Source organism: Indicator indicator, chromosome 13 (assembly GCF_027791375.1).
Source record: "Indicator indicator isolate 239-I01 chromosome 13, UM_Iind_1.1, whole genome shotgun sequence".
Classification (NCBI taxonomy): domain Eukaryota; kingdom Metazoa; phylum Chordata; class Aves; order Piciformes; family Indicatoridae; genus Indicator; species Indicator indicator.
The window spans coordinates 26,082,437-26,105,878 of record NC_072022.1 but is presented as its reverse complement, the minus strand read 5'-3'; the positions used below and the strand labels follow the sequence as shown (position 1 = coordinate 26,105,878).

Here is a 23,442-nt window from a genome sequence, read left to right as displayed (position 1 = left end):
GCTGGAGAGAAGTGAACAGACACAGGGCTTGTTTTGGTATGATTTGGGTTTGCATTTTTGGGCAGAGGAGAGTTGCTTTCCTTCTGAAAAGTTTCTGCTCAAATTGTGTTCCCATGAAATCGAGGCGAGCCCTGCTGGCTTCACCCCAGTTAGGATTTGGTTTGTTGTGAGTCCAGCACAGAGCCATGAGGATGAGGAAGGGGGACTGGAAGATCTCCCTTATGAGGAAAGGGTGGGGCTCTTTAGCTTGGAGAAGAGGAGACTGAGAGGTGACCTCATTTGTGTTTACAAAGATATGAAGGGTGAGTGTCGGGAGGACAGAGCCAGGCTCTGCTCAGTGATGTCCAACAATAGGACAAGGGGCAACAGGTGAAAGCTGGAGCAGAGGAGATTCCATGTGAACATAAGGGAAAACCTTTTCACTATAAGGGTGGCAGAGCCCTGAACAGGCTGCCCTGATAGGTTGTGGAGTCTCCTTCTCTGGAGACATTCGAAACCCACCTGGATGTGTTCCTGTGTGACCTACTCTAGGTGATCCCAATCTGGCAGGGGGCTGGATTTTGATTTTTTTCGAGGTCCCTTCCAACTCCTGTGGTTGGATCCTGTGATTCTGTGTGCAGGTCTGAGGTAACTGAGTTATTGGGGTGGACGATTTTGCCAATTTGCCAGTGTTTGTCAGTATCACTTAGCACAAAGGAAGTTTTGGTGTGTTGGTCGTTACACTTGAATCTGTAGATGCAGGGTAATGAGTTGGGTTTGGTGAGTTTGTGCCTCTTTAGCTGCCTCTTAGTAAATATTGGTGTTTTGTGGCATGTTTTTCTGTTGCTTTTTAATATCCTGCAACCTCCCCAAAAATGTCTTTTAACCTCTGGTTTTTAGCCAGGATCAGAAATGAGTTAGTAAAGTTAAGCTCATTGAAGAGCTAACGAACCTTGGTAAGTCTTAGACTTTAACAGCTTTAGACTGCGGTTGAAAGGCTCCCATATCTTTTGCATGAATCTGAAATTCTTTCTTTATTTGACTTGGCTTTACAGCACTTTGTATTTCTTTTAGCCAGAGGCTAATTAGAAGCCTTTTAGAAAGCCTCATTTCCCTGCTGGAGATGCAGGGAGCTGCTGCTATGAAATAACTGCCTGTGATTTTTACAGTCATAATGGTGCTCATCTTCTCTTGCTTAATCTTCCTCCTCCTGCTTTTCCTGCTCTCTAGCCTGAGTGTAACGTGTGATCTCTACCAGTGCCAAAGGTCTTGCAGATGGGCAATCTGTCATCTGTGTACTCATGCCAGGCTTTCAGAACCTGGTGTGTCCCCTCAGCTATGTTCCCTTTCCAGCATGGCAAGCAGGTCTGCTCTGCCACCAGGCCAGTCCAAGACATTTGTCAGCAAACTGAACAAAAGACACCCATAGGCTGTTACTTGTGTCCAGGTTTTTTGGTGTCCCCATGTCCCCCTGCACTGCTGAATAATGTCTGTGTGACACTAACACTTCAGAGGGAGCCAAGCAAAGAAGGGAGCATCACACGACTATGTGTTCCAGAATACCTGAACTCAGTGCAGCCAATACCTGCTGCTTTTGTTACCTTTACTGTCCCATTTGATAAATTTTCTCTTTTGGAAAAACTTCCACACCATCTGTCATTTCTGATCCTGTTCCACAGGGCAGTATTATCAAGTTGATGATGTTCCTCACGTTTCTTCAAAAATTCTTATGTAGAATATTTAAACACACAAGTTACAAATCAAATGTCTTCACTGACGTTTTTTTTTTTTTCTCTGCCATTGTCCAGCCTATTGACTTATTTATGCAGTTCTTTAATGTTCTTCATTTATAATGTGTAAAGTTCTATTTCTGCAGGCAGGCAAGCACTAACTTGATCAGGTGAATGAGGAGTGTAGATATTACTGTACACATCTGAAGGAAAGAAGGACCTCAATTGATTTAAAATGCTACTGTTGATTTAAAAGGCTGTTGTCTTTCAGAGATGGTAATATTCTCATCTCTGCTGTGACTGCTAGAAGCAACCTAATGCACCTAGCCTGGTGAAAATGACAGTATAAAGATTGTTGCTGATCTTGCTGCATAAACAGCAAGAAGTTGGTAAGTTGGGCAAGCCTGCAGCTGGAGCTGGGTGGATTCTGCAGCCTATCTTGTGCAGAAGTGGAGCAGGAAAATCTCAACTGTTGCATTTCTTGGTTGAGTTGAGTGGCACAGCAACATACCTAGGAGCCACTACTCCTATGGTTGCTTTCTAGGTTCTTAACTGAACATCTCAGTAACTTTCTCATTTTGTCACATCAGAATCATAGAAGATTGTCCTTGGGTAGCCTGGTAATATGGTCATTGCCTACTCTTTACTGACTGCTATGTGCTTTCTTCCAACAGATGTAAATGAATGTACCACTGAGAATGGTGGCTGTCAGGACCAGTGCTGTAATACCATTGGCAGCTACCACTGCAAGTGTCCAGCTGGCCAGAAACTGGAGGGAGATGGAAAATCATGTGGAGGTAATGTTTTATACTGTGTCTCATTGCTAGTAAGAAATCAGAGAAGGCATTGGAAAGGAAAGGGAAGTGTAGGCTTTTATGTGGAGCCAGCTGAAAAGCATATATTCAGAGTTGTCAAGAGTGCAGATCTTCTCATGTCTGGATTATGAAGATGTAACTGTAAGAACACTTCAAAGGGATGGGTTTTCATCTTCTTTTCCTGGGGAAAAAAAAAAAGTTATCACTTAACCTGGATTGGCTGTGCCATGTTCTGCTTATGGAATTTCCATCATCAGTTTGAAAACTTGAAGAAAGAGTCTGGGTTTGATAACATTTTGTCTGTCTCTAAAACAAAATGGTTCTTATCAGAAAATACACATCCTTTTTTTTTTTTTTCTTTTTGCATTTCAATCACAGTTCCACAGCTAGAGATTAACTGAATAAAAAAGGATTTAAAACCACATGCTATGTAAGCCCATTTGTCTTCTTCCTAAGGGAAATATGAGTCTAGTTAGTGTGTTATGGAGAGGAATTTGTTCTTATGCAAAAGCTTGACTCTCTGTGGAAGCAAAACATCACATAAGCTTATGTTAGAGCATATCATGAATTGTGGTTAGGCTTCTTAAAGATGCACTGGGAAACACAGGGGGTCTAAACAAGCCTGCCTGATCTGCTGACATGCAGCTTCTATGTCTTCTGCATCATCAGATGCTGAAAAAAAAAAGTAGAGATAGGGTGTAAAGTAGCCAAGAGTACTGCAGGCTACTTCCTGCCCTCTCCTCTAGCATGTGATGAATGTTCCCTGCCATACGATCTTGTGTGCCGTGGCTGTGTGCCCGCACTGCACCCTCAATTGCTTTTCATTGCTGCAGTAAGTATATCCTTGACAGGCTTTGATTATCTCAAGATGAAAGGCTCTAGGTAGGTTTTCCTGAACTATGTTATCTTCTTTTCACAAGAAAACATCTCTGGTTTTTCCAGTTGTCTAGTATCTCACAAAGCATCCCCCCCCCCCCCTTTTTTTTTTTTCCTCCCAGGATTTCATTTTACCTTTGTCTTTCAACTCCTTTCTTAAAGTTTCTACAAAGCAATGTGTTTCTTGGCTGTGGCCTCATTCTTTACCTGAAGCTGATAATTTATTTGGCTGCACTCCTTTTTCCTTCAGAAAAGGGTTAGGAATCCTTTCCACAGCAGCCTGTCATTTGATAGCCAGCTTGGCAATGGGAACAACCTGTAGATGGTTTTTTTAGCTTGAGTGAAGCTTTTCATTATGGTCCTCCATTCTTTAATGTTGTCCTTTGGAGAGCTCAAGCCAGAAATTGTATGTTTAATTTACTGATTCCTGTCTCTTCACCTTAGCCACCTTCTACCTCTTTTGGGGCCTGACTGGTAATATGAAGATGGTGCATAGGTCTGCAAAATCATAGAATTGTTAGGGTTGGAAGGAACCTCAAGGATCCAGTTTGGGGGCCCCCACTACAAAAAGGACATTGAATTGCTGGAGCATGTCCAAAGAAGGGCAATGAAGCTGCTGAAAGGTCTGCAGAGCAAATCTTCTGAGTAGCTGAGGGAAGTGGGGTTCTTCAACCTGGGGAAAAGGAGGCTGAAAGGAGACCTTGTTTTCTAGGGCTCCCTGAAAGGAGGTTGTAGTGAGGTGGGGGCCAGCCTCTTTTCTCAAATAACAAGTGGTAGGACAAGAGGAAACGGTTTCATGTTGCTCCAGGGGAGTTTAGGATGGATATTAGGAAAAATTTCTTCCCCTGAAGGGTTGTCAGGCCCTAGAATAGGCTGCCCTGGGAAGCGGTGGAGTCACCATTCCTGGAGGGCTTTAAGAACCATGTAGATGTGATACTGAGGGACATAGTGGTGGACTTAGCAGTGGTTGGTTAATGGTTGGACTTGATGATCTTCGAGGTCTTTTTCAACCAAAACAATTCTTTTATTCTATGACTACACAGTGCTTTCAGATATGCATAAAAGTTGTCCAAAATCTATGGTTTTGAATGCAGGTCCTACTTGTCATGGAATCATTTGGGTTGGAGGGATGGTAGAATGGTTTCGGTTGGAAGGGATCTTAAAAGTCATTAGTTCCAATCCCCCTGCCATGGGCAGAGACACCTTCAACTAGCCCAGGTTGCTCAAAGCCTCATTCAACCTGGTCTTGAACACCTCCAGGGAAGGGACATCCACAACCTCCCTGGGCAACCTGTTCCAGATTCTTACCACCCTTACTGTAAAGAGTTTCTTTCTAATGTCCAGTCTAAATCACCCCTCTTCAAGCTTCAATCCATTAAAGATCCTTAAAGATCACCTAGTTCCAAGCTCCCTGTTATGGCTAGGGACACCTCTACTCTTGAATTGTGTAGTATGTAAAAGTCACGTTTCCTTTAAAATAGTTTAGTGTTAATAAGTTCAATCAGTGCTTCTTCCACACAGTTCTTCTGTTCTTAAGATATACTTTAAGTTCTACTCCTTTGACATTCCATAAAACCTCAGTGTTTAAGATATTTGATTCTGTTGCTATGTATGATCTAACCATGAATTGCTAGAGAGAATCCAAGAGAGACCCATGAGGATGGTTAGGGGGCTTGAGCATCTCCCCTATGAAGAGAGACTGAGATCCCTGGGGCTCTTTAGTCTGGAGAAGAGAAGACTCAGAGGGGATCTGATCAATGTCTATAAATATCTAAGAGGTGAGTGTCAAGTGGAGGGGGCCAGGCTCTTTGTGGTGGTTCACAGTGATAAGCCAAGGAACAATGAGTTCAAACTTGAACATAGAAAATTTCACCTCAACATGAGGAGAAACTTCTTTCCACAGCGAGGGTGACAGAGCACTGGAACAGGCTGCCCAGGGAGGTTGTGGAGTCTCCTTCTCTGGAGACTTTCCAAACCCACCTGGATGCATTCCTGTGTGGACTACCCTAAGTGATCCTGCTCTGGCAGGGGGATTGGACCTGATGATCTCTGGAGGTCCCTTCCAACCTCTGATACACTGTCAGACTGTGAATTACAGGAGGCTGCTATCATGCCTTTTGAAGCAGCTGCTTGAAATCTTCAGACAAAAATGGAAACATCCAATAAACTGGAAACACTCAAGTCAGAGAACAAAGTGCACGTAGTGGTGACACTAATCGCACTTGAACTTCTGTGGAGATAAGAGAACAAAGAGCTTGTGGCTGCACTGACTTGCAAGAAGGCCAACTTCAGCCAGCTTCTAGCCCTCAGATGTTACTGTAGAAGTAACTCAGTGGTTGATTACTACCTAAGGGAGAAGTTTGCTTCCAAACAGAACTGCACATGCTGCTGGAAGGCGCTGGTCTGTCAGGATGTGACCCTGAGTCGGTGTCTTATTGATGCCTCTGCATTGCTCGAAGAGGTCATTTTGCAGGTGAGAGTAAAACAGCTTCTCAGTCAGGTTAGGCAGCATTTTTAGAGGGAGATAAGGGCTTGTAGTTGTTCTGGGTGGTTACATTCATTCTTTATAGCATCATTGTGCTTTATGTTACCCTTTAGTCTAAACTCAAGCGTTAAATAGATGTGTACTATTGTTCTGCTCCCATTATCTGTCTTGTGGTTGGTTTTATTTCACTGGTGACTGAAATGATCAATTGGTGCACAGGCTTGGGTTTGGAGTTTTGGGGATTTTTTGGGGTTTGGTTTTGTTTTGTTTTTATAAGCCAGAGGTAGAAATAATTTGAATTGTTAGAAAAGCAGCATGGAAGTAGTACAGATTTTATTCAGTAAGTCATTGTTAGTGCAAGGATTGATCTTAGTTTTTTTTTTTTTTCAGTACCAAAACAGAGCATCCTTCTGACAGAAAGGAAAGATGTTGTCAGGAAATAACTTTACCTTTTTTTTTTTTTTTTTCAAAGGAAAAAAAAAACGGTTTTAGTCATTTGTAGCTGTTTAATGATAAGGAAGGGAAAGTGGATAAAAAAATTCACTCATCCAACAACATAATGACGGTACTGCTGATCTGATCAATAATACCTGGGGGTTTTGTGAGCAATCTTAGGAGACCCAAAGGTCTAATTTCCCAGCTAGAAGGAGCTGAGAATGTTCAGTGTTTCCCTGTTCTAGGATGTCAGAGATGCATGCAAGACACAAAGCTGCATAAATATTCATAGATTCATAGAATGGTTTGGGTTGGAAGGGACCTTAAAGATCATCTAGTTCCAACTCCCCTGCATGGGCAGGGACACCTTCCACTAGACCAGATTGCCTAAGGCATTGAACATCTCCAAGGAGGGGGCATCCACAACCTTCTTGGGCAGCCTCTTCCAGTGTCTCACCATCCTCACTGTAAAGAATTTCTTCCTAATATCCCTTCTAAATCTGCCCTCCTCAAACTTCAATCCATTGCCTCTCATCCTATCACTACATGCCCTTCCTAGCTTTCTTGTAGGTCCCCTTCAGGTACTGCAAGGCCACTCTAAGGTCTCCCTGGAGCCTTTTTTTCTGCAAGCTGAGCAGCCCCAACTCTCTCAGCCTGTCCCCATAGTGGAGGTGTATGAACAAGACAAAGGCATAAAATAAGCAAGGTAATCTGAGAGTAAGTTATTGCTATCAGCATTGACTAAACCTTCCCTTTCTTGGGTGGTTCTGAGGCTGGTTACAGCCACAAGGGGAAGAGGATGGAGCAGCACAGCCTGGGAACTCTGGAGGGCCTGAATTCCTTTCAAGGTCTGTGAGGATCATTCCTAACCCACTGGGGGCTCTCCCAGCAGGAGCCATCATTCAGAGTGATGTGGGATGTAGCCTCTTGCCTCATTTCAGTGAGGGGCACTCATGTCAAGAGGCATGTTGTGGGAAGGTGGAGGCATGTCTGTCTGTACAGAATGCCAAGCTGGAGCAGGGAACTGATTAGCCTTTCAAAAGGAATTATCTACATGTCATACTGCAGATTTTACTCTCCAGTGTTCATGGACACAGCTTCAGTTTTCTTATCTGACAGAGAAATATTTTCTGGCAAGATAGTCGTGTAGGCATCACAGATTGTGACAGAAAGCTCATGCTTACCTCTTGCTCTTCCTGTGACTGATGGAAATTGATGGTGAGAAAGTATTTGGATTTAACACTGCACAAATAATACAACAGATTAATACTTGACATCTTCCAGTGGTGGCCTGAGTCTGTGTCCTACGCATCCCTACTGGCATTCAGTGGTTTTGGGAGCAGTCTGACCAGTGTCTGTGAGTGGATTTGCCCTGAAAGCTCTAACATGGTCTGAGGTCTCACCAAGGGTCTCTTGGTGAGAGAACATGTGTTAAGGGGTATAAATCCTCCTTATTTGTTAAGCAGAAGTAACACTGACTTCTTACATCACAGTATCACAGCATGTTAGAGGTTGGAAGGGACCTCAAGAGATGCCAGAGCAGGACCATTTCGGGTAGTCCACACAGGAATGCATCCAGGTGGGTTTTGAAAGCCTCCAGAGAAGGAGACTCCACAACCTCTCTGGGCAGCCTGTTCCAGTGAAATCTTCTACATTCAAGTTTGAACCCATTGTTTCTTGTCTTCTTAGTGTGCACCACCAAAAAGAGCCTGGCCCCCTCCACTTGACACCCACCCTTCAGATATTTATAGACATTGATCAGATCCCCTCTGAGTCTTCTCTTCTCCAGACTAAAGAGCCCCAGGGATCTCAGTCTCTCTTTGTAGGGGAGATGCTCAAGTCCCCTAAGCATCCTCTTGGAATCTGTTGGATTCTCTCTAGCAGTTCTCTGTCTTTCTTGAACTGGGGAGCCCAAAACTGGACACAGTATAGCAGGTGTGGTTGTGGTGTCACCAGGGCAGAGTAGAGAGGTGGAAGAACTTCCCTAGCCCTGCTGGACACACTTTTCTTGATGCATCCCAGGATCCCATTGGCTTTCTTGGCCAAAAGGGCACATTGTTGTTCCACAGAGTACTTGCTGTGCAGTGAGATACACTGTGAGACCTAAAGATACTCTCATTGAATGTTTTATACTAATGCTAAATGATTCGGCTGGAAGATCACAAAAAGCAGAAGTGGTGCTTTATGAACACAAATACCATTTTCAACTCAGTTCTTGGCATAAGTGCAGATCTGTAAGGGATGCTGTAGTGACAGCTACAAAAGTGCATTTTCACACACGGATAAGCTCCAGAAGTCACATAAAACAAGGTCATGGCCTTGTGTTGACCTCCTTTGGTAAACTGCCTTTTCTTATTTATGTGGTTGTGCTCTCAACTGTCACGACAACTGAAGGAAGTTAGAGACAAATGAAGTCCTGTGATTAGCTGTTGATGAAGAGAAGCTTTTATTTTACTGATTAAAGTAATATTGCAATCACTGCAACTCCATCCCTTGGGGTTTTGGTCAAACCTTGTAGCCCTGGCAGGTTTCCTGACTTCTGCCAGAGGGACTTAGGGAACAGCTGTGTCAAGAGCCAGTGTGTGACTTTGCAAGGCCACCACTGTTTACCCCAGTAATGGAGTAGTCACTGGTGTCACTCATTTAGCCTGATCCCAGGTCAGAGGTGAGCTCTCCAAACACTGTTGCCATAGAAGAGTTAATAGCTGGGCTAAAAGGAATACTGAAGGATTTGTCCAAGAGAAAGAAAGTGCTTATTGAAATGACCTCAGCATTTATTTAGTCTGCAGGGCTTGAGGTGTAACTTATTCTTGTCAAACTCTGTTTTTCTCAAAGAGAACAAACATGCTAATTCTGCATTTGGCCTGGTTTCTTTGCCCAGCAAATCAATGCACCAAGCTTCTGCAATGCCCTGTAGGGAAAGAAAAAGAAAAACCCTGAAGGACATAAATACCACACACCTCTAGGGAAATTCCAAGGAGATTTTTGATCCATTAATTTTTGTAATAAAACAGGAGAAAATAAGCCCACTGGAGAGAAATGGAATGCTTTTGCATTGTCTTATCTCAGAAGGTTGTGTTTGACTCGCAACACGATGGTGTGCCGTGACACAGAGTTAGTTCTTTTCAGGAATGCTTCAACAGGAGGAGAATAAGGAAAAAAAATATATTTTACAAACAGAAAAATACAGCAGTCCTGATTACAGGTGTAACAAGTACCGCTCCTATGAGCTCAGATCTTAGAGTAATAGAATGAAGATACTCCTGGATGAGGCAAAGCCTACCCAGCCCTCTCTGTCTTTCTCTATTTCAAGACCTTGTTTTGAGATATGGAAATAAAATCAGTTGCAGAAATTGTATCACAGTTATCTAATTATTTGCGACTGAATCACTGTGGCTACTCAGTGTCCACCTCAGAGAATTAGAGGCACAAACAACTTCATCTTGTGACTTTAGCAGACACTGGGTGAACAATCTTGCTGACTAAGATATTTTTTTACAACTGTTTTTTCACAGCAATCCAAAAAGGAGGAGAAAAAGAATAAGTAAAAGAAAAAGAATCCTAAATTTTGCTATTTCTAACCCTGTCACCAGGTTCTCTTGGGTACTTCAGCAAGGATTCTTATAGCTAAATCAGAAAACTCCCAAATGTTGAAGTTTCAAAATATGAAAAGGCTGTGAAGCACTCTGTCAGAGGCTGAAGGATAAACAATTGCTTCTCCATTAGTCTGAACATCCAGAATACTGGTAGATGTCTGATCATTTGAAGTGAATGCAACAAGCAGCAGTGCTTGCTTTTGCATTTAAACATTGTTTATTTATGGTTGCTTCTACCTGTCAAATGTTCAGTATGTTTAGTCACAAATAAAAAGCATGATTACTGCTTTTGGTTTCAGGTCCCAGTTGATAAAAATCGAGGGTTCCCTTACCCCTCTTATACAGGGAAATATATTAGATTAAGAATTAATTGTGCATTTGAAACACTGTGTAGCTTTATGCAGTCAGACTTCCATGATTTTCTTTAACTTAGGCAGGAGAGTGGGCTGGATTGGAAGAGACCTTTAAAGGTCATCAAGTCCAACCTCCCTGGAGTGAGCAGGGTCATCCTCAACTAAACCAGGTTGCTCAGAGTCCTGTCCAACCTGATTATGAGCATTAACTGTGAAAAGAACTGGTTACATGTAAGGGATGGTGAGAGGGGATCTTATTAATGTCTATAAATATCTGAGGGGTAGGTGTCAAGATGAAGGTGATGGTCTTTTTTTTGGTGGTGCCCAGTAATAGGACAAGGAACAATGAATATAATCTGGAACACAGGAAGGTCCACCTCAACATGAGGAGAAACTTCTTTACTGTGCAGGTGAAGGAGCACTGGAACAGGCTGCCCAGAGAGGTTGTGGAGTCTCCTTCTCTGCAGACTTTCAAAGCCTGCCTGGTTGCTTTCCTGTGCATCCTGCCCTAGATCATCCTGCTTTAACAGGGGTTTGGACTCCATGATCTCCAGAGGTCCCTTCTACATTTTTTCTTTTTTAAATGTTGAAAAGGTGACCAGCAACCAACACAAGTAATATTCAAACCTGGCTACTACACCACTGGAGTAAAAGCAGATTCAAAGAGGAGGAGGAAATTAATAGTTTAATTCAGCAGGCCATCTTCTATACAACATCAAGCTAAGAATTTGGAAATGTGGATACCCTAGGGGAGAATTGTGTGCTGCTTGTGGATGGCTGCAGAGAAGATCCAGCAGGAGCTATTGAAGGCATTCATAGCTACATTTGCAAACTTTATGGGGAATGTAATTTTATTTCTGCTGCATCTTCTAATGTCTAAGCATCTGTCTCTGGCTCTTGAGAAGAAGTGAGGGCTGGAGGTCGTTTGTCTGACCTTCCTCACACGCTCCAGCGCTGCCTTCAGAGCTGCCTGGGATCAATAGCTGGGAGAAGCTGTTGCACTCTCCGAGGCAAATAGTGTCATCTTTCTGCATTTGTCTCCTCAGGGTAGTAGTACAGCAAAAAAACATGCTCAAAATAAGTAGGAAAAATTACCACAGGTTCATAGTAAAGGTGGCATTAATTGTAGGTTATTGGACTTTCAAAATGAATGCTGATTAATGGCAAGCCCAAGGCAGGCAGGAACCTGAGCTGAATTTTGGCAGGCTCATTTCAGACTCTCAGCCACACAGGGAATGGCATGGGTAGGTTTGGTCAGGCCCATCTCGTTTTGTGCCCCCTTCCAAGCCTAACTCAGTGACACGCTGGGGGCACATCAACCCTTTCAATTAAAATTAATTAAATTCTGCAAAAGCAGTCATTTTGTGTCTGGCCTGCTTCTCTTTCGGCAGGGAAGGGCAGACACATCACTCGGAGCAGAGCAAGCACTTTAACCTATTTTTTTGAGCACTCGGACCAGAGCAAGCACTTCAACCTATTTTTTGAGCAGCCTTAGACAGGAACAGCATCTAATGCTCTGATAATTGATTTACTTTTTAATTTGAATTGCACTTGCTTAGGTTTTCCCTACTTGTGCTTGACTGTTGCTAAAGTCTCCCCGCTCCTCTTTTACGTGCTGAACAAAGACGGCTGTGAGCTAAACCACATAATGTCTCACATCTGATATCCCTCAGGGTAAATGAACTAACAGTTGTGACAGCTTCCTCCAAAGTGAATTTTGCCATTGAAGAGTGAGCTCGTTTATCCTGGATTCATGTTTTTATTGATTGGAGCTGAGGACAGGCACAGTCGGTTCTCAGTCAATTCTTGAGGAGAAGTTTTCTGCAGACCAGTTGGGTAGAAACGGCTGCTGTCGAGAGCAATGTCCTTATCCAAGGCTCCAAAGCAACAGCTGAAGGAATCCAATTTGTTTGCAGCCTTGGGTCTGGGGGCAGAGTCCTGGGATTACTTATATTTCAAGAATTCAGTGATCATTTCAGCATAGGGCCTGGAGAATAAATCTGGTGGAGAGTGACTGAAGGAGTTGGGGCTGTTCAGTTTGAAAAGGAGGATGCAGAGGGGAGACCTCATTGCTGTCTACAACTACCTGAAAGGACATTGTAGAGAGGCTGGTGCTGGTCTCTTCTCTAATTAGTGATAGAAGCTAATTAGTGATAGAAGAAGAGGGAACAGCCTCAAGCTGTAACTGGGTAGGTTTAGACTGGATGTTAGGAAACGTTTTTTCACTACAAGAGTGGTCAGGCATTGGAATGTGCTGCCCAGGGAGGTGGGTGAGTCACCAACCCCAGATGTGTTTAAAGGTGGTTTGAATGTGGTGCTTGGGGATATAGTTTAGGGGTGAACCTTTTAGAGTAGAGTTATTGGTTGCACTTGGCGATCCTGAGGGTCTTTTCTAACCTGGATGTTTCTGTGATTCTGTGATAATCAGAGTAAATATCTTTTTTCCTGCAGAGGAAAAATCTCTCTCTCTCTCTTTTTTTTTTTCCCCCTTTTTTCCATGGAGTGTTTTTTTGTGTGTGTGTGTCTAGATTTTTCTTCTTTGAACGCTTAATTCAGCTGCAGCGTTTTAATAACAGCCTTTTGCATAAGCAATCCATGCAAGTGGCAGTTTAATTTGGAGGTTATGTGAGGATTACACAGGGTTAGGTGTAGTGCAGCTTATCTGCATGTCATACATTTACTGCAGCACATCTTTTGCTGGGCTCCACAGCAGCAGTGGTTTTTAACAAGCATGATATTATTCATAAACCACAGAGAACTGGCACCTCGTTCTGCGTTTCAGCTATCAGATGAATTATTGATCACCAATCTGACACGAACTGAAAGGGAAAAATGGTTTCTGGATGTCACAGGCCTCCCAGGTAACAACAAACGAAGAGTCTCATCTCTACAGCATCTGCTGGTCTCGTCCATATGGCGCTTGAAAGCTCACTGTGCGTCACAGCTGATTATAGACTCAGCACATGGGCTGCTTCCTCATGGCTTCCAGCTTCCACGTCCTTCCTCCGGCATCTGAAAAGCCTCACGTGGGTTCTACCAGCTGGAAGAAAATACCAAGTGGGAGCTGTAACTTGCTATTACCTTTGGAAAAGAATGGTTGCCTAAAGTGCAGGGAGAATGACACTCCTCTCCTTCAGGGTTTCTCTGTATGTGACTCCAGTCCTGGTAATTGGGAGTTAGTGCAGAGAGTTGGGCATGAGCAAACGTGCTGCTGGCCTGAGAAGTTTCCTTTGTCCAAACTGCTCGATGCATAAACGTTTATTGATCAGCTTTTGAGAAAGAAAACATTGAAGGTTTGGAAACGCTGTAGTATTTGCTACACCACTCAGGGGTTTAATGTTGTTTAATTAATGCAAGAGCTTTGCCTAGTTAGATGAAAAGCACTACGTATGTATATGAAAAGACTGTCACTGTCCAGACAAAATATAATATTTGGAAAAAATATGACAAAAAATGATAGACTGCAGCACAAATATGTTTTGAGATATTTCTAGGGCTCTCATTAGTTTCTATTAGCTAGTTCCCAGCCTTTATGACTACCTCTGAAAGGAAGGTTATGGAGAACGTTAACATTCCAGGAGGCTGATTGACAATAATTAGTTTATTTTAAAGGGAAAGAAAGAAGCATGGGATTGTTGCAGCTGACTAATGTGAATTAAAAGCTAGATAATCTTTCCTGCAATTATGGGGATACAATGATTGCCGTTGTCAGAGAAGAAAACACACTCCTACTTTCAAGGATCATTGTGTAGGAAGAGCTCTGCAAGCCTGAAATGGAAGCTCTGGTCATGGTCTCCCAAATTACAGTTAGTAGTAATTTTATGCAGAAGCAAGACTTTTGAACACTTAAATTATAGCTTGTTTGTACCAAGGTATTTACCAGCAAATAGAAGCATCTTATAAACAGCACATGAGTCATCTTGGTGTTCGTTTTGAGCACATCGAAAATGTAAATTGCAGCTGAATTATTCTTGTGTTGAGAGGCAAGGCTTAGAAACCTTCAATTCATACTTCAAATGGAAATTATGAGAGGGAAAAATGTTCACATTTGCCTTTCAGGGGAGAGCATTGTGCAGGGCACCTATTGCTTTTTCTATGGCTTTGCCTATGGGCTGCGCAAACAAGGACTAAGAACTCCCAAGTGGTATTTGCATTCCTCTTTAGGAGCATTTAATACTGGCCTTGGCTGGGACAAGGGGTAGAAATCCCATTTTTTCTACTGAAATTCCCCTGGATTTTATGAGCCACCCAATACATCCATAAAAAGTTTTAAAACAATTAGTGATTAAAATCTAAACCAAACAGAAAACTGTCAGCTTTGTTCAAAGCACTGGCCCAAAGGAAGCGATCCAGACATGACTGTCAGCAAGATAGCAACTGCTGGGAGGGCTACAGCTCGTTATTAAAAGATCAGTAGCTTGATCAACATCATATTGGATTACTCAAACTTCAATTACATGAGTACCTGAGGGCTTTGACTGGGATTTATTAGAAGACCAACTTGAAATAAACCTGTCGTTGTTACAAACCAGGTCTTTGAAAGACCCACCTGAGAAACTTGTTGTAATAGTTCCCATCCCAACAGAGAGCCAATGTCAGCCAAGGAGTTTCAAAAACAACTAACAAAAATGGGGCAATCGAGTGATTAATTTGATGTCATTTTTAATCTCAGGAATAAGGTAACTGGGGGTGGGGGTGGAATCTTCTGTGCCTGATGACTTTGTTCATTAGGATCCATGTCTGGCAGTTGGTATGGATGGGTTTGGGATGTGTTAATGCCACTTCTCTCTACTTGTGGTTGAATCTCTGCAGAGTCATGACCAATACATGTCATAAGGAAGCAGAGCAGGAAAATCTGTGTCACATGCTGTCTTTTGCTCACTGGTGATTTATGATGCAGATCAGCCTGGAGCTGTCGTAGTTCCAACGGGGGTTCAACGTTTGTGATGGCTTCTTGAGACAGCACCCTATGAACTCATGGCTGGAGAGCAATGTCAGGGAGCCAGGTTTTACAGATTGTGCTGTGGTCTTGTCCAGGTGAGATTGGCAGAGAGATGGAGCTTGGTGGCTGAATGGTATGTTTCCCATCCCTGTTTTCCTAGAAGCCTTGTCACTGAAGTGCACTGCCAACATGGTTTCTTGTGCTGAAAACACAGTTCTGACTGACGATTGCTTCTCCCAAAGCAATTATGCCCAAGATTGGTTTATGTTCCAGTCAGTTTGCCAGACAAGTCTATCCATGTGATGGTTTCAAACCTTTTACCAACCTGAGCAGGACATTTGTCACAAATAGCATTCCTCTTTCCAACCAGCAGAACATATGTACCGTAAGCTGGAAACTTCAGCTTCTGAAGGAGTTTTCACAATGATCGTTTTCTTTTGCATATTTTACCTACTGTGTGTGGAAAAGCCATTTCTCTATGCATTCTACTGCAGTGAGGATGCTTACTGAGCTCAGCAAGTGGGCATTAATATTGCTGCTAACAAAACCTAGATGTTCTCATCAGATTAGTAATTTTTCTCTTTTATTCCGTAACTGTTTTTTTCAAACTGTCATATCCTGCTGAGAGAAGATGCCCGATGGCCCAGCTTACAAACCTCTTTAGTATGTCTCAGGTTTCAATCTGCACAAGGAGTTTGGGCTATATCATGCTGATGCTTACTAAGTACATCTCCTTGTGGACATCCTTTCCTCCTTTGCCACCCTCCCACCTCCCAGCATGGCCAAACTGAATTGTGCTGAGGAACTGTATTTAAAAATTGATAGCCCACAACAAATTTTCCTTCTGCCCCACATCAGAAAAACTTGGGAGTGTTGTGGTGAAGCTGCCGATGCTACTGATCTCAAAGCCTTTCTCCTAGGCAGAAATTACACCAGACTTTAATTATTTGGTTTCAACCCATAGTGCTGAGGGTATGCAGGTAAAATGTCCTCTTCCAACATCACTGTTCACAGCTGGGACACTCACAGAATCACAGAATGCTAGGGGCTGGAAGGAACCTCTAAAGATCATCCACTCTGACCCCGCTGCCAGAGGAGGATCCCCTAGAGCAGATCACACAGGAACACACCCAGGCAGGTCTTGAATATCTCCAGAGAGGGAGACTTCACAACCCCCCTGGGCAGCCTGTTCCAGCATTCTGTCACCCTCACAGTGAAATTTTTTTCTTCATGTTTAGATGGAACTTCTGCCTCAACTCCCACCTATTGCCCCTTGCTCTGTCTCACTTCTTTTCTTCAGGAAACAGTAAAATTAATGAGGCTACTTTCTTCAGTACATAAACAGTTTTAAAGATCATAAGTCACACTTTTGCCTGGATTGTTGCTCCTCAGACAGTATTCCCTTGTTATTTCATGTGGCCATTCACTTATCCTGACACCAGTCTTCTACCAGGAGTCTGCATCCATCTGTGTGGGTTTCATATTGATGTGAACTGGAGTCATCAAGGGTGTATGCTTGCCAAAGTGCCTATTAGTATAACCCTACTGCAGCAGCTGGTAACTCTATCAGTCCTCCTTTTTGCCTTTGCTGAGATTTACTTTGCTGCTCCCAGATTCAGAAATGGATCATTCTTTTTTTTGTTTGTTTGGTTGTTGTTTGTGTGGGTTTTTTTTTGTTTGGTTGGGTTTGTCTTTTTTTTGTTTGTTTGTTTGTTTTTGTTTTTGCTTGTTGTTTCAAAAAGTAAGAGTGGAGGAAAAAACCTGGGGATCAGCTTTGTGAAAAGCTAGAGCAAAGTGTTTCTTCACGGCTATGTGAAAGCGTCACGGTGTTGTGTGATGTTGGTCTGTGAAATTATCATGTTCCTTATTTTAATCCTGTACCCTAATTTTCTTGTAGATATCTGGCCTCAATAATTGCTTGAAACTCATCTATCTATCTATCTGTGTGTGTGTATATTTAATGAAGAATTCCTTGAAACTCTAATTAGGGCTGCTTGACTCTAAAGCAGTTTACATATCACAGGCTTACACAGCTATCAAACAGATGCTTCTCTCTCCATCTCTCTCTCTTTTTTTTCCCCCTTCATTCTACTGACATTTTCATTTTCTCTGCATATTTTGAGGGCTGAGCAGTGATGTGTTTTGACTCCTGAGGCTACAGACGATATCAAAATGAGGATTAGAAATGAAGCTTTTACCTGTCAATGAAGTCGTTAAGCTTGTCCTCCGCAGTGTCTATGCTTTCAAACAGCCTGTTTATTGAATTGGAAATAGTTTTCCTTCTTGACCTTGTTTAAATTGAATGGACAGTTCTAATTATAATCCTCAGAGTCTTCAGCTGCAACATATGGTTTGCATATAGAGTTGAGGATGAAGGGCTTTTGGCTGTTTATTGAGCTAAACCACTGTTAAATATCTCGTGAGAGATTGGCATGTCAGGCATTGGAAGTAAGCAGAAGTCGGCAGTAGGGATGCTGGCTGTTTTTGTCACTCTGTCCAGGAGATCTGCTCTTGAAGGACATCTGGGAAATGAGCTGTGATTGCAGGGTCCACTGGCTAGTGTGGAATAGGTCATCACTTTCAATGGTTGTATAGTGCCAGTCTTCACATGAAAACAATATTCCAGAAAAAAAAAAAAAAAGAAAGAAAGAAAAATCAGAAAATTATTAAAAAGTCTCAGAGCATCCTTTTTCCCTGCTATGTTCCTTCCTCCTCCCACCAGTGAATTGAAATTTGATAGGTGACAGGAAATGGCTTCAAGTTGCATGAGGGGAAATTTAGAATGGATGCTAGGAGAACTTTCTTTACTGAATGAGTGGTTAGGCATTGGATTAGGTGGTGGAGTCACTGTCCCTGGAGGGGTTTGAAAAATGCCATGGCACTTTGGGGCACGGTTTAGTGGGCATGGTGGTGTTGGGTTGACAGTTGGACTTGAAGGTCTTAGAGGTCTTCTCCAACCTTAATGATTGTATGATTCTATTCTCTTCTATGAAGTAGCCAGGATCTTTGGCAAATCAATGTCATTCTTTCAAATCATCTGTGGCTTCTACTGACAGGGTTGTGTGACATTTCACAGCAATTTATTCATGTATTTATTCTCCAATAAGGCCAGTGACAGATCAGAAAATTAAATCCAGGTCTTGAAGACTTGATCCAGGTGGATTGTCCCTTTCAGTGCTTACAGAAGTCTTCTCTCCAGAGGTGGGTATTAGGGCAGCTGGCACTGGGGGTGTGTGCTGGAAGCAACTCTCTGCTTTTCCTCTGCATCTGCTCGAGGAATCTTCTCCCAAAGAGAGAGAAGCCTCTGTTCTCTTCCCTCCTTTAAAAGAGTCATTGGGAAATGTATCTATCTTCAGACCTGGACATAAATACTTATGACCTAACAGAGGCATAGTCCCATAGCTGACTCTGCTGCTCAGTGTTGCACAGTACCATGGTCTCTGTCCTTTGGTGTTCTCATTATAAAGGCAGACAAACCGGGGCTGAGAGAACGGACACCCAACCTAGGCACAGTTAGAAGTCATTGAAGCTACCTGGAAAAACATCTGAAATCTAGGGCGAGGCATCAGCTACAGGGTACAAAATTCCTCTCCACAGTGTGACCGAATCACTGGGGAGGTCTAAAGGAAGGTGACAGAGTGAATGGCAGTGAAGCCAGCACAAATGGGGTTTTCATGCCATCGATTTTCAGGGGAAGACAAATAATCAGGTAACTTGGAAAGCCTGCTTCTGTGCATGGCTAATTGGACAGCCCTGCCAAAATAGGTGCTGGTTAAAGCTGCTTTGTCCTTAATCCTGGGCAAAGAAGAAATGTAGTGGGAAACTCACTGTGCTAACAAGGGTCCTCTTTCATTGCGGAGTCGATTCGCAGGGACTAAATTGGGTAAGGAATCTCTTAACCATGCCTTTTAACCAATCTCTTCTCAGATGTGACATGCTCCTTTCAGGACAGCTTGCTGAAGCTATACCATTAATTAATTTTGTTGTAGCCAGCTTGCCTCAGACACCTGTGACTTACTGAAATTTAAGTAAGCTTCAGCAGCAATTGGAGCTAACCTGGGTGACTTTGAACGGGAGCAGACAATGGATGCTCATATAATCCATCGGTGGGGCCAGGAAAGGGCAGAAACAAATAGCTGAGGAGCAAAAATAAAAGCCTGGGAGCACTAACAATTCAAAATGACCCAGCTGGCTCTGCAGGAGCACATTTATCTGTGCTGAAAGCTGTTTCACGAAGGTGTTTTAACATCAGGTTCTAGCAGACCACTCAAAAGAGCTTGTAGCATATTTATGCCTTTTTTTTTTTTTTGCCTCCTTTTTTTTTTTTTGTTGTTTCTTTTTCGTGAAGTATAAAAAAAGCCCTGGACTAGAGGGATTGCAATTTAAAATCTCACAGCTATCAAAACCTGCTCTTTTCCCTCTTTGCTGCTCAGTTCTGCTTAATCAAAAGAGAAGTATGTTTTCTACTAAAATGAACAGAAATTCTACTTTTTCCTGTTGAATTCTAGGCTTTGTTGTTTTGTGTTTGTTTTTGGGGTTTTTTGGAGTTTGGGTTTTTTTTAAACAGATTTTAAACTCCTGTTTTTGTTCCTAGAGTCAAAACTAATGTCAAACTCCCTTCTCTGTGGAAAAAGTGGGCAAATATTTTCCTAGCAACAGGAGTTTCAAAACTCCTCCAAACAAACTTTCAAAGCTCAAAGACCACTTTAGTAAAACAGGAGGCTTCAATTAAAAACCTTCTGCTTTCAGGGACAAATTGTCACACTTAATAGCAAGGACATTTGTGAGTGGATTCACGCTGGCTGTCAAATTAGGGACATTTTCAAACTCAGGACTTGAGGAGCTGACGTGAGTTAAAGGAAGCTATGAGCTGAATCTGTCATAAATGTATCTGCTTACAGCCACAGAGGCTCTTATTTTATGTTCTACTTTTACTCGGACTTTGTGATCAGCTTATGAGTGGCTGGGAACCAAACCTGTTTCCTTTCCTTCCCTTGAGCATGGAAATTATTTCATTTAGAAACAGACTAATGTGTAAAATGTGCCATGTAAATTAGTGGGGAAAGACCATATGATATTTTCACTTTGTGACTTGTGTGAAGTTTAAACATCCTTTGGAATATAGAGAAGGCACTAATCACAGCCCTGTTACAAATAACAGAAGGGAAAGCACTGTCATACAGCTTTGTTGAGCTTAAACATTGTGTGCAAGAGCAAACAATAAGGGAGTTTTCATGTCAGATAATCATAGAATTAACCAGGTTGGAAAAGACCTTCAAGATCATCTAGTCCAAGCAATCACCCAACACCATCAATCAACTAAACCATGGCACTAAGTCTTATTTTAAACACTTCCAGGGATGGTGACACTACCACCTCCCTGGGCAACCCATCCCAATGTCCAATCACTCTTTCTGTGAAGATTTTCTTACCAACATCCAGTCTAACCCTCCCCTGACTCAGTTTGAGACTGTGTCCCCTTGTTCTGTTGCTGGTTGCCTGAGAGAAGAGACCAACGACCAACCCCCACCTGGCTACAACCTCCCTTCAGGTAGCTGTAGATGGCAATAAGGTCTTTCCTGAGCTTCCTCTTCTCCAGGCTAAACACCCCCAGCTCCCTCAGCTGCTCCTCATAGGGCTCGTGCTGCAGACCCTTCCCCAGCTTTGCTGCCTTCTCTGGACACGTTCAAGCAAATCTAAATCTTTCTTGAACTGAGGGGTGCAGAACTGGACACAGTGCTAAATGATCTGCTAAAGGAGAGTGAGTCAGGGTAAGGGAGTGGCAAGCCAGATTTTTGTTGTTGCTTCCAAATAAATGTTGGAGTTGAATGGTTTATCCACTCACCATCCTTTTATCCACTCACCATCATTTGAAATACAGCCACTTAAGATTTCTTATCATGCTTCTTTCTTCCCTGTTTCTCTATCACCATCATTCCTGACTAATGCTTACAATGTTGTGGGGATTGACGAGACCCACAGAGCTCCCTGGTTTGAGAAGAGACAAAACTCTCATTTTACTGCATTGCAAGATAATGCTGCAAAGCATAGACCCTGCTTCCTCTTTAGGCCCATGACTTTTTTTTTTTTTTGGTATAAATAATTGCTATAATTATTTTTAATTAAAATCATCAGCAGAAAACATCCTCTAAATAAATGCAAGCAGAGTTTTGTATTTCCCTACTTCTGCATCCTTTCTGCAGGGAGCTGGGGGTGTTGTGGTCAGTGGAAAATGGACATGGGTGTGTGCCACCCATTCCAGTTTTCTGTAGTATTTCTTAGGCATTTGGTAAAAAGGATCTAGTTATGCTTCTGTGGAAGTCATCTGGACCATATCCACAGATGGTATGATGGTGGTTTGGGAGGAACATAGTGCTTTTAAAAGTGAAATGCTTTAAAAAGAAGAGCAGGCTTGCCTTTTCAGTATTTTTGCAGACACTTTGAGATGTGAATCATAGAATCAACTGCGTTGGAAGAGACCTTCAAGATCTTCCAGTCCAACCAATTACCCAGCCCTATCCAATCAACTAGACCATGGCACTAAGTGCCTCTTCCAGTCTTCTCTTGAACATCTCCAGTGATGGCGACTCCACCACCTCCCTGGGCAGCACGTTCCAATGGGCAATCACTCTCTCTGTGAAGAACTTCCTCCTAATATCCAGCCTATACCTCCCCTGGCACAACCTGAGACTGTGTCCCTTTGTTCTGCTGCTGGTTGCCTGGGAGAAGAGACCATAGAAAAGTGGCAATTGTCCTGCACCAGAGCCCAAATGTACACCTCTGCCTACAGAGGGCCATGAGTACATCATTGCAGACCTGTGGGAGAGTGGATGATGCACTGGTCATGGGAGGTGCATGCAGAATTTGCTAGACAGGTTTCTCAGGTAAAAAAGGATTCAAAAGCAAAGAGGACTCGGGACTGCATGATGTGCCTGTCCAGTGCTTACAATAGACCAGCAATTCTTAGTCCCTCTGGAGGCTTATGATCCTTCAGGTATTTGTTATGTGCAGTTTAAGAAAGTAGTTGATTTGCTCACAGCTCTGTCTTGCATAACGTGGCCAGGAAAGATGATAAAAATGAAGAGGATACTGCAAACAGTCATGCCTGCTGCCATCAGAATTGTGGGGATTTTTTTCCTTCTTTTGGAGTTTAGTTCTGCTTGTTGTTTACATTTCTTAATGGTTTAAGAAGCTAAGCTGTTAATAGGGAATTGATCTGGCAACATCTTGCCTTTTTTTTGTTTCCTTTATAGAATAATGATTGCAGGTTTGCTAATTGTCTGTGTTTAACACTGCTGTCAGTTTATTTCTGAGGAACTGATTGATCATAGCTGTTCTAAACGTTTTAGTAATGACAAGAGAAAAGCAACTGATGTGATCACCCTGAATTCCAAACAAGCAATCACACAGTTCTCTATTTCAGCAGGTTTTGGGCAGGGAAAATTGGGCTGTTATCAATGTGGCCCATCAAACCAATCTGGGACAAACTTGCTTGAAGATTAGCTAAGCTCTCATTCACAGTTATGGAGGACTTCAAAATCCGTAATTTCATCAGCAGGATCTGCCCTTGGGAAGGGCACAGGGCTGGCTGTACATTTGTATGCCACAACCTCTTTTCCCATGTTTGAGACTTGAGGTGTTGCATCCTCTTGGGATGGAGGAAAGGTCGGTGTTCAGTCGAGATGTGAAGAGTTCAGTCCAAATGCCTGGACCTCAGAAGCATGAAGAGCTAAAAAAGGTTCATGTCATGGTGACCAAAATGCTCCACATCTTGGGAACATGTATGTCCAGCTCTGGATCCCCTATTAGAAGAAGGATTTGAACATGCTGGAATGTGCTCAAAGAAGGGCCATGAGGATGATCATGGGACTGGAGCACCTCTCCTATGAAGACAGACTCAGAGAGTTGGGTTGTTCAGTCTGGAGAAGAGAAGGCTTCAAGGAGACCTTATTGTGGCCTTCCAGTATCTTAAGGGAACCTACAGGAAAGCTGGGAAGGGACTTTTAAGGGTGTCAGGTAGTGATAGGACTAGGGGGAATGGAGCAAAACTAGAAGTGGGTAGATTCAGATTGGATGTTAGGAAGAAATTCTTCCCCATGATGGTGGTGAGACACTGGAACAGTTTGCCCTGGGAGGTGGTGGAAGCCTCATCCCTGGAGGTCTTTAAAGCCTGGCTGGATGTGGCCCTGAGCAACCTGATCCAGTGTGAGATGTACTTCCCCATAGTGGGA

The 23,442-nt window shown here is 42.9% G+C and overlaps 1 protein-coding gene across 1 annotated transcript in view; it reads left to right on the top strand.

The window, feature by feature from the left end:
• LOC128970528 (multiple epidermal growth factor-like domains protein 6) overlaps nucleotides 1-23,442 on the top strand; it is a 230,828-nt gene that overhangs the window by 114,921 nt on the left and 92,465 nt on the right. The window contains 1 exon segment of the mRNA XM_054385757.1: nucleotides 2,384-2,506. Within this exon segment, the coding sequence (XP_054241732.1) occupies nucleotides 2,384-2,506 (123 nt within the window).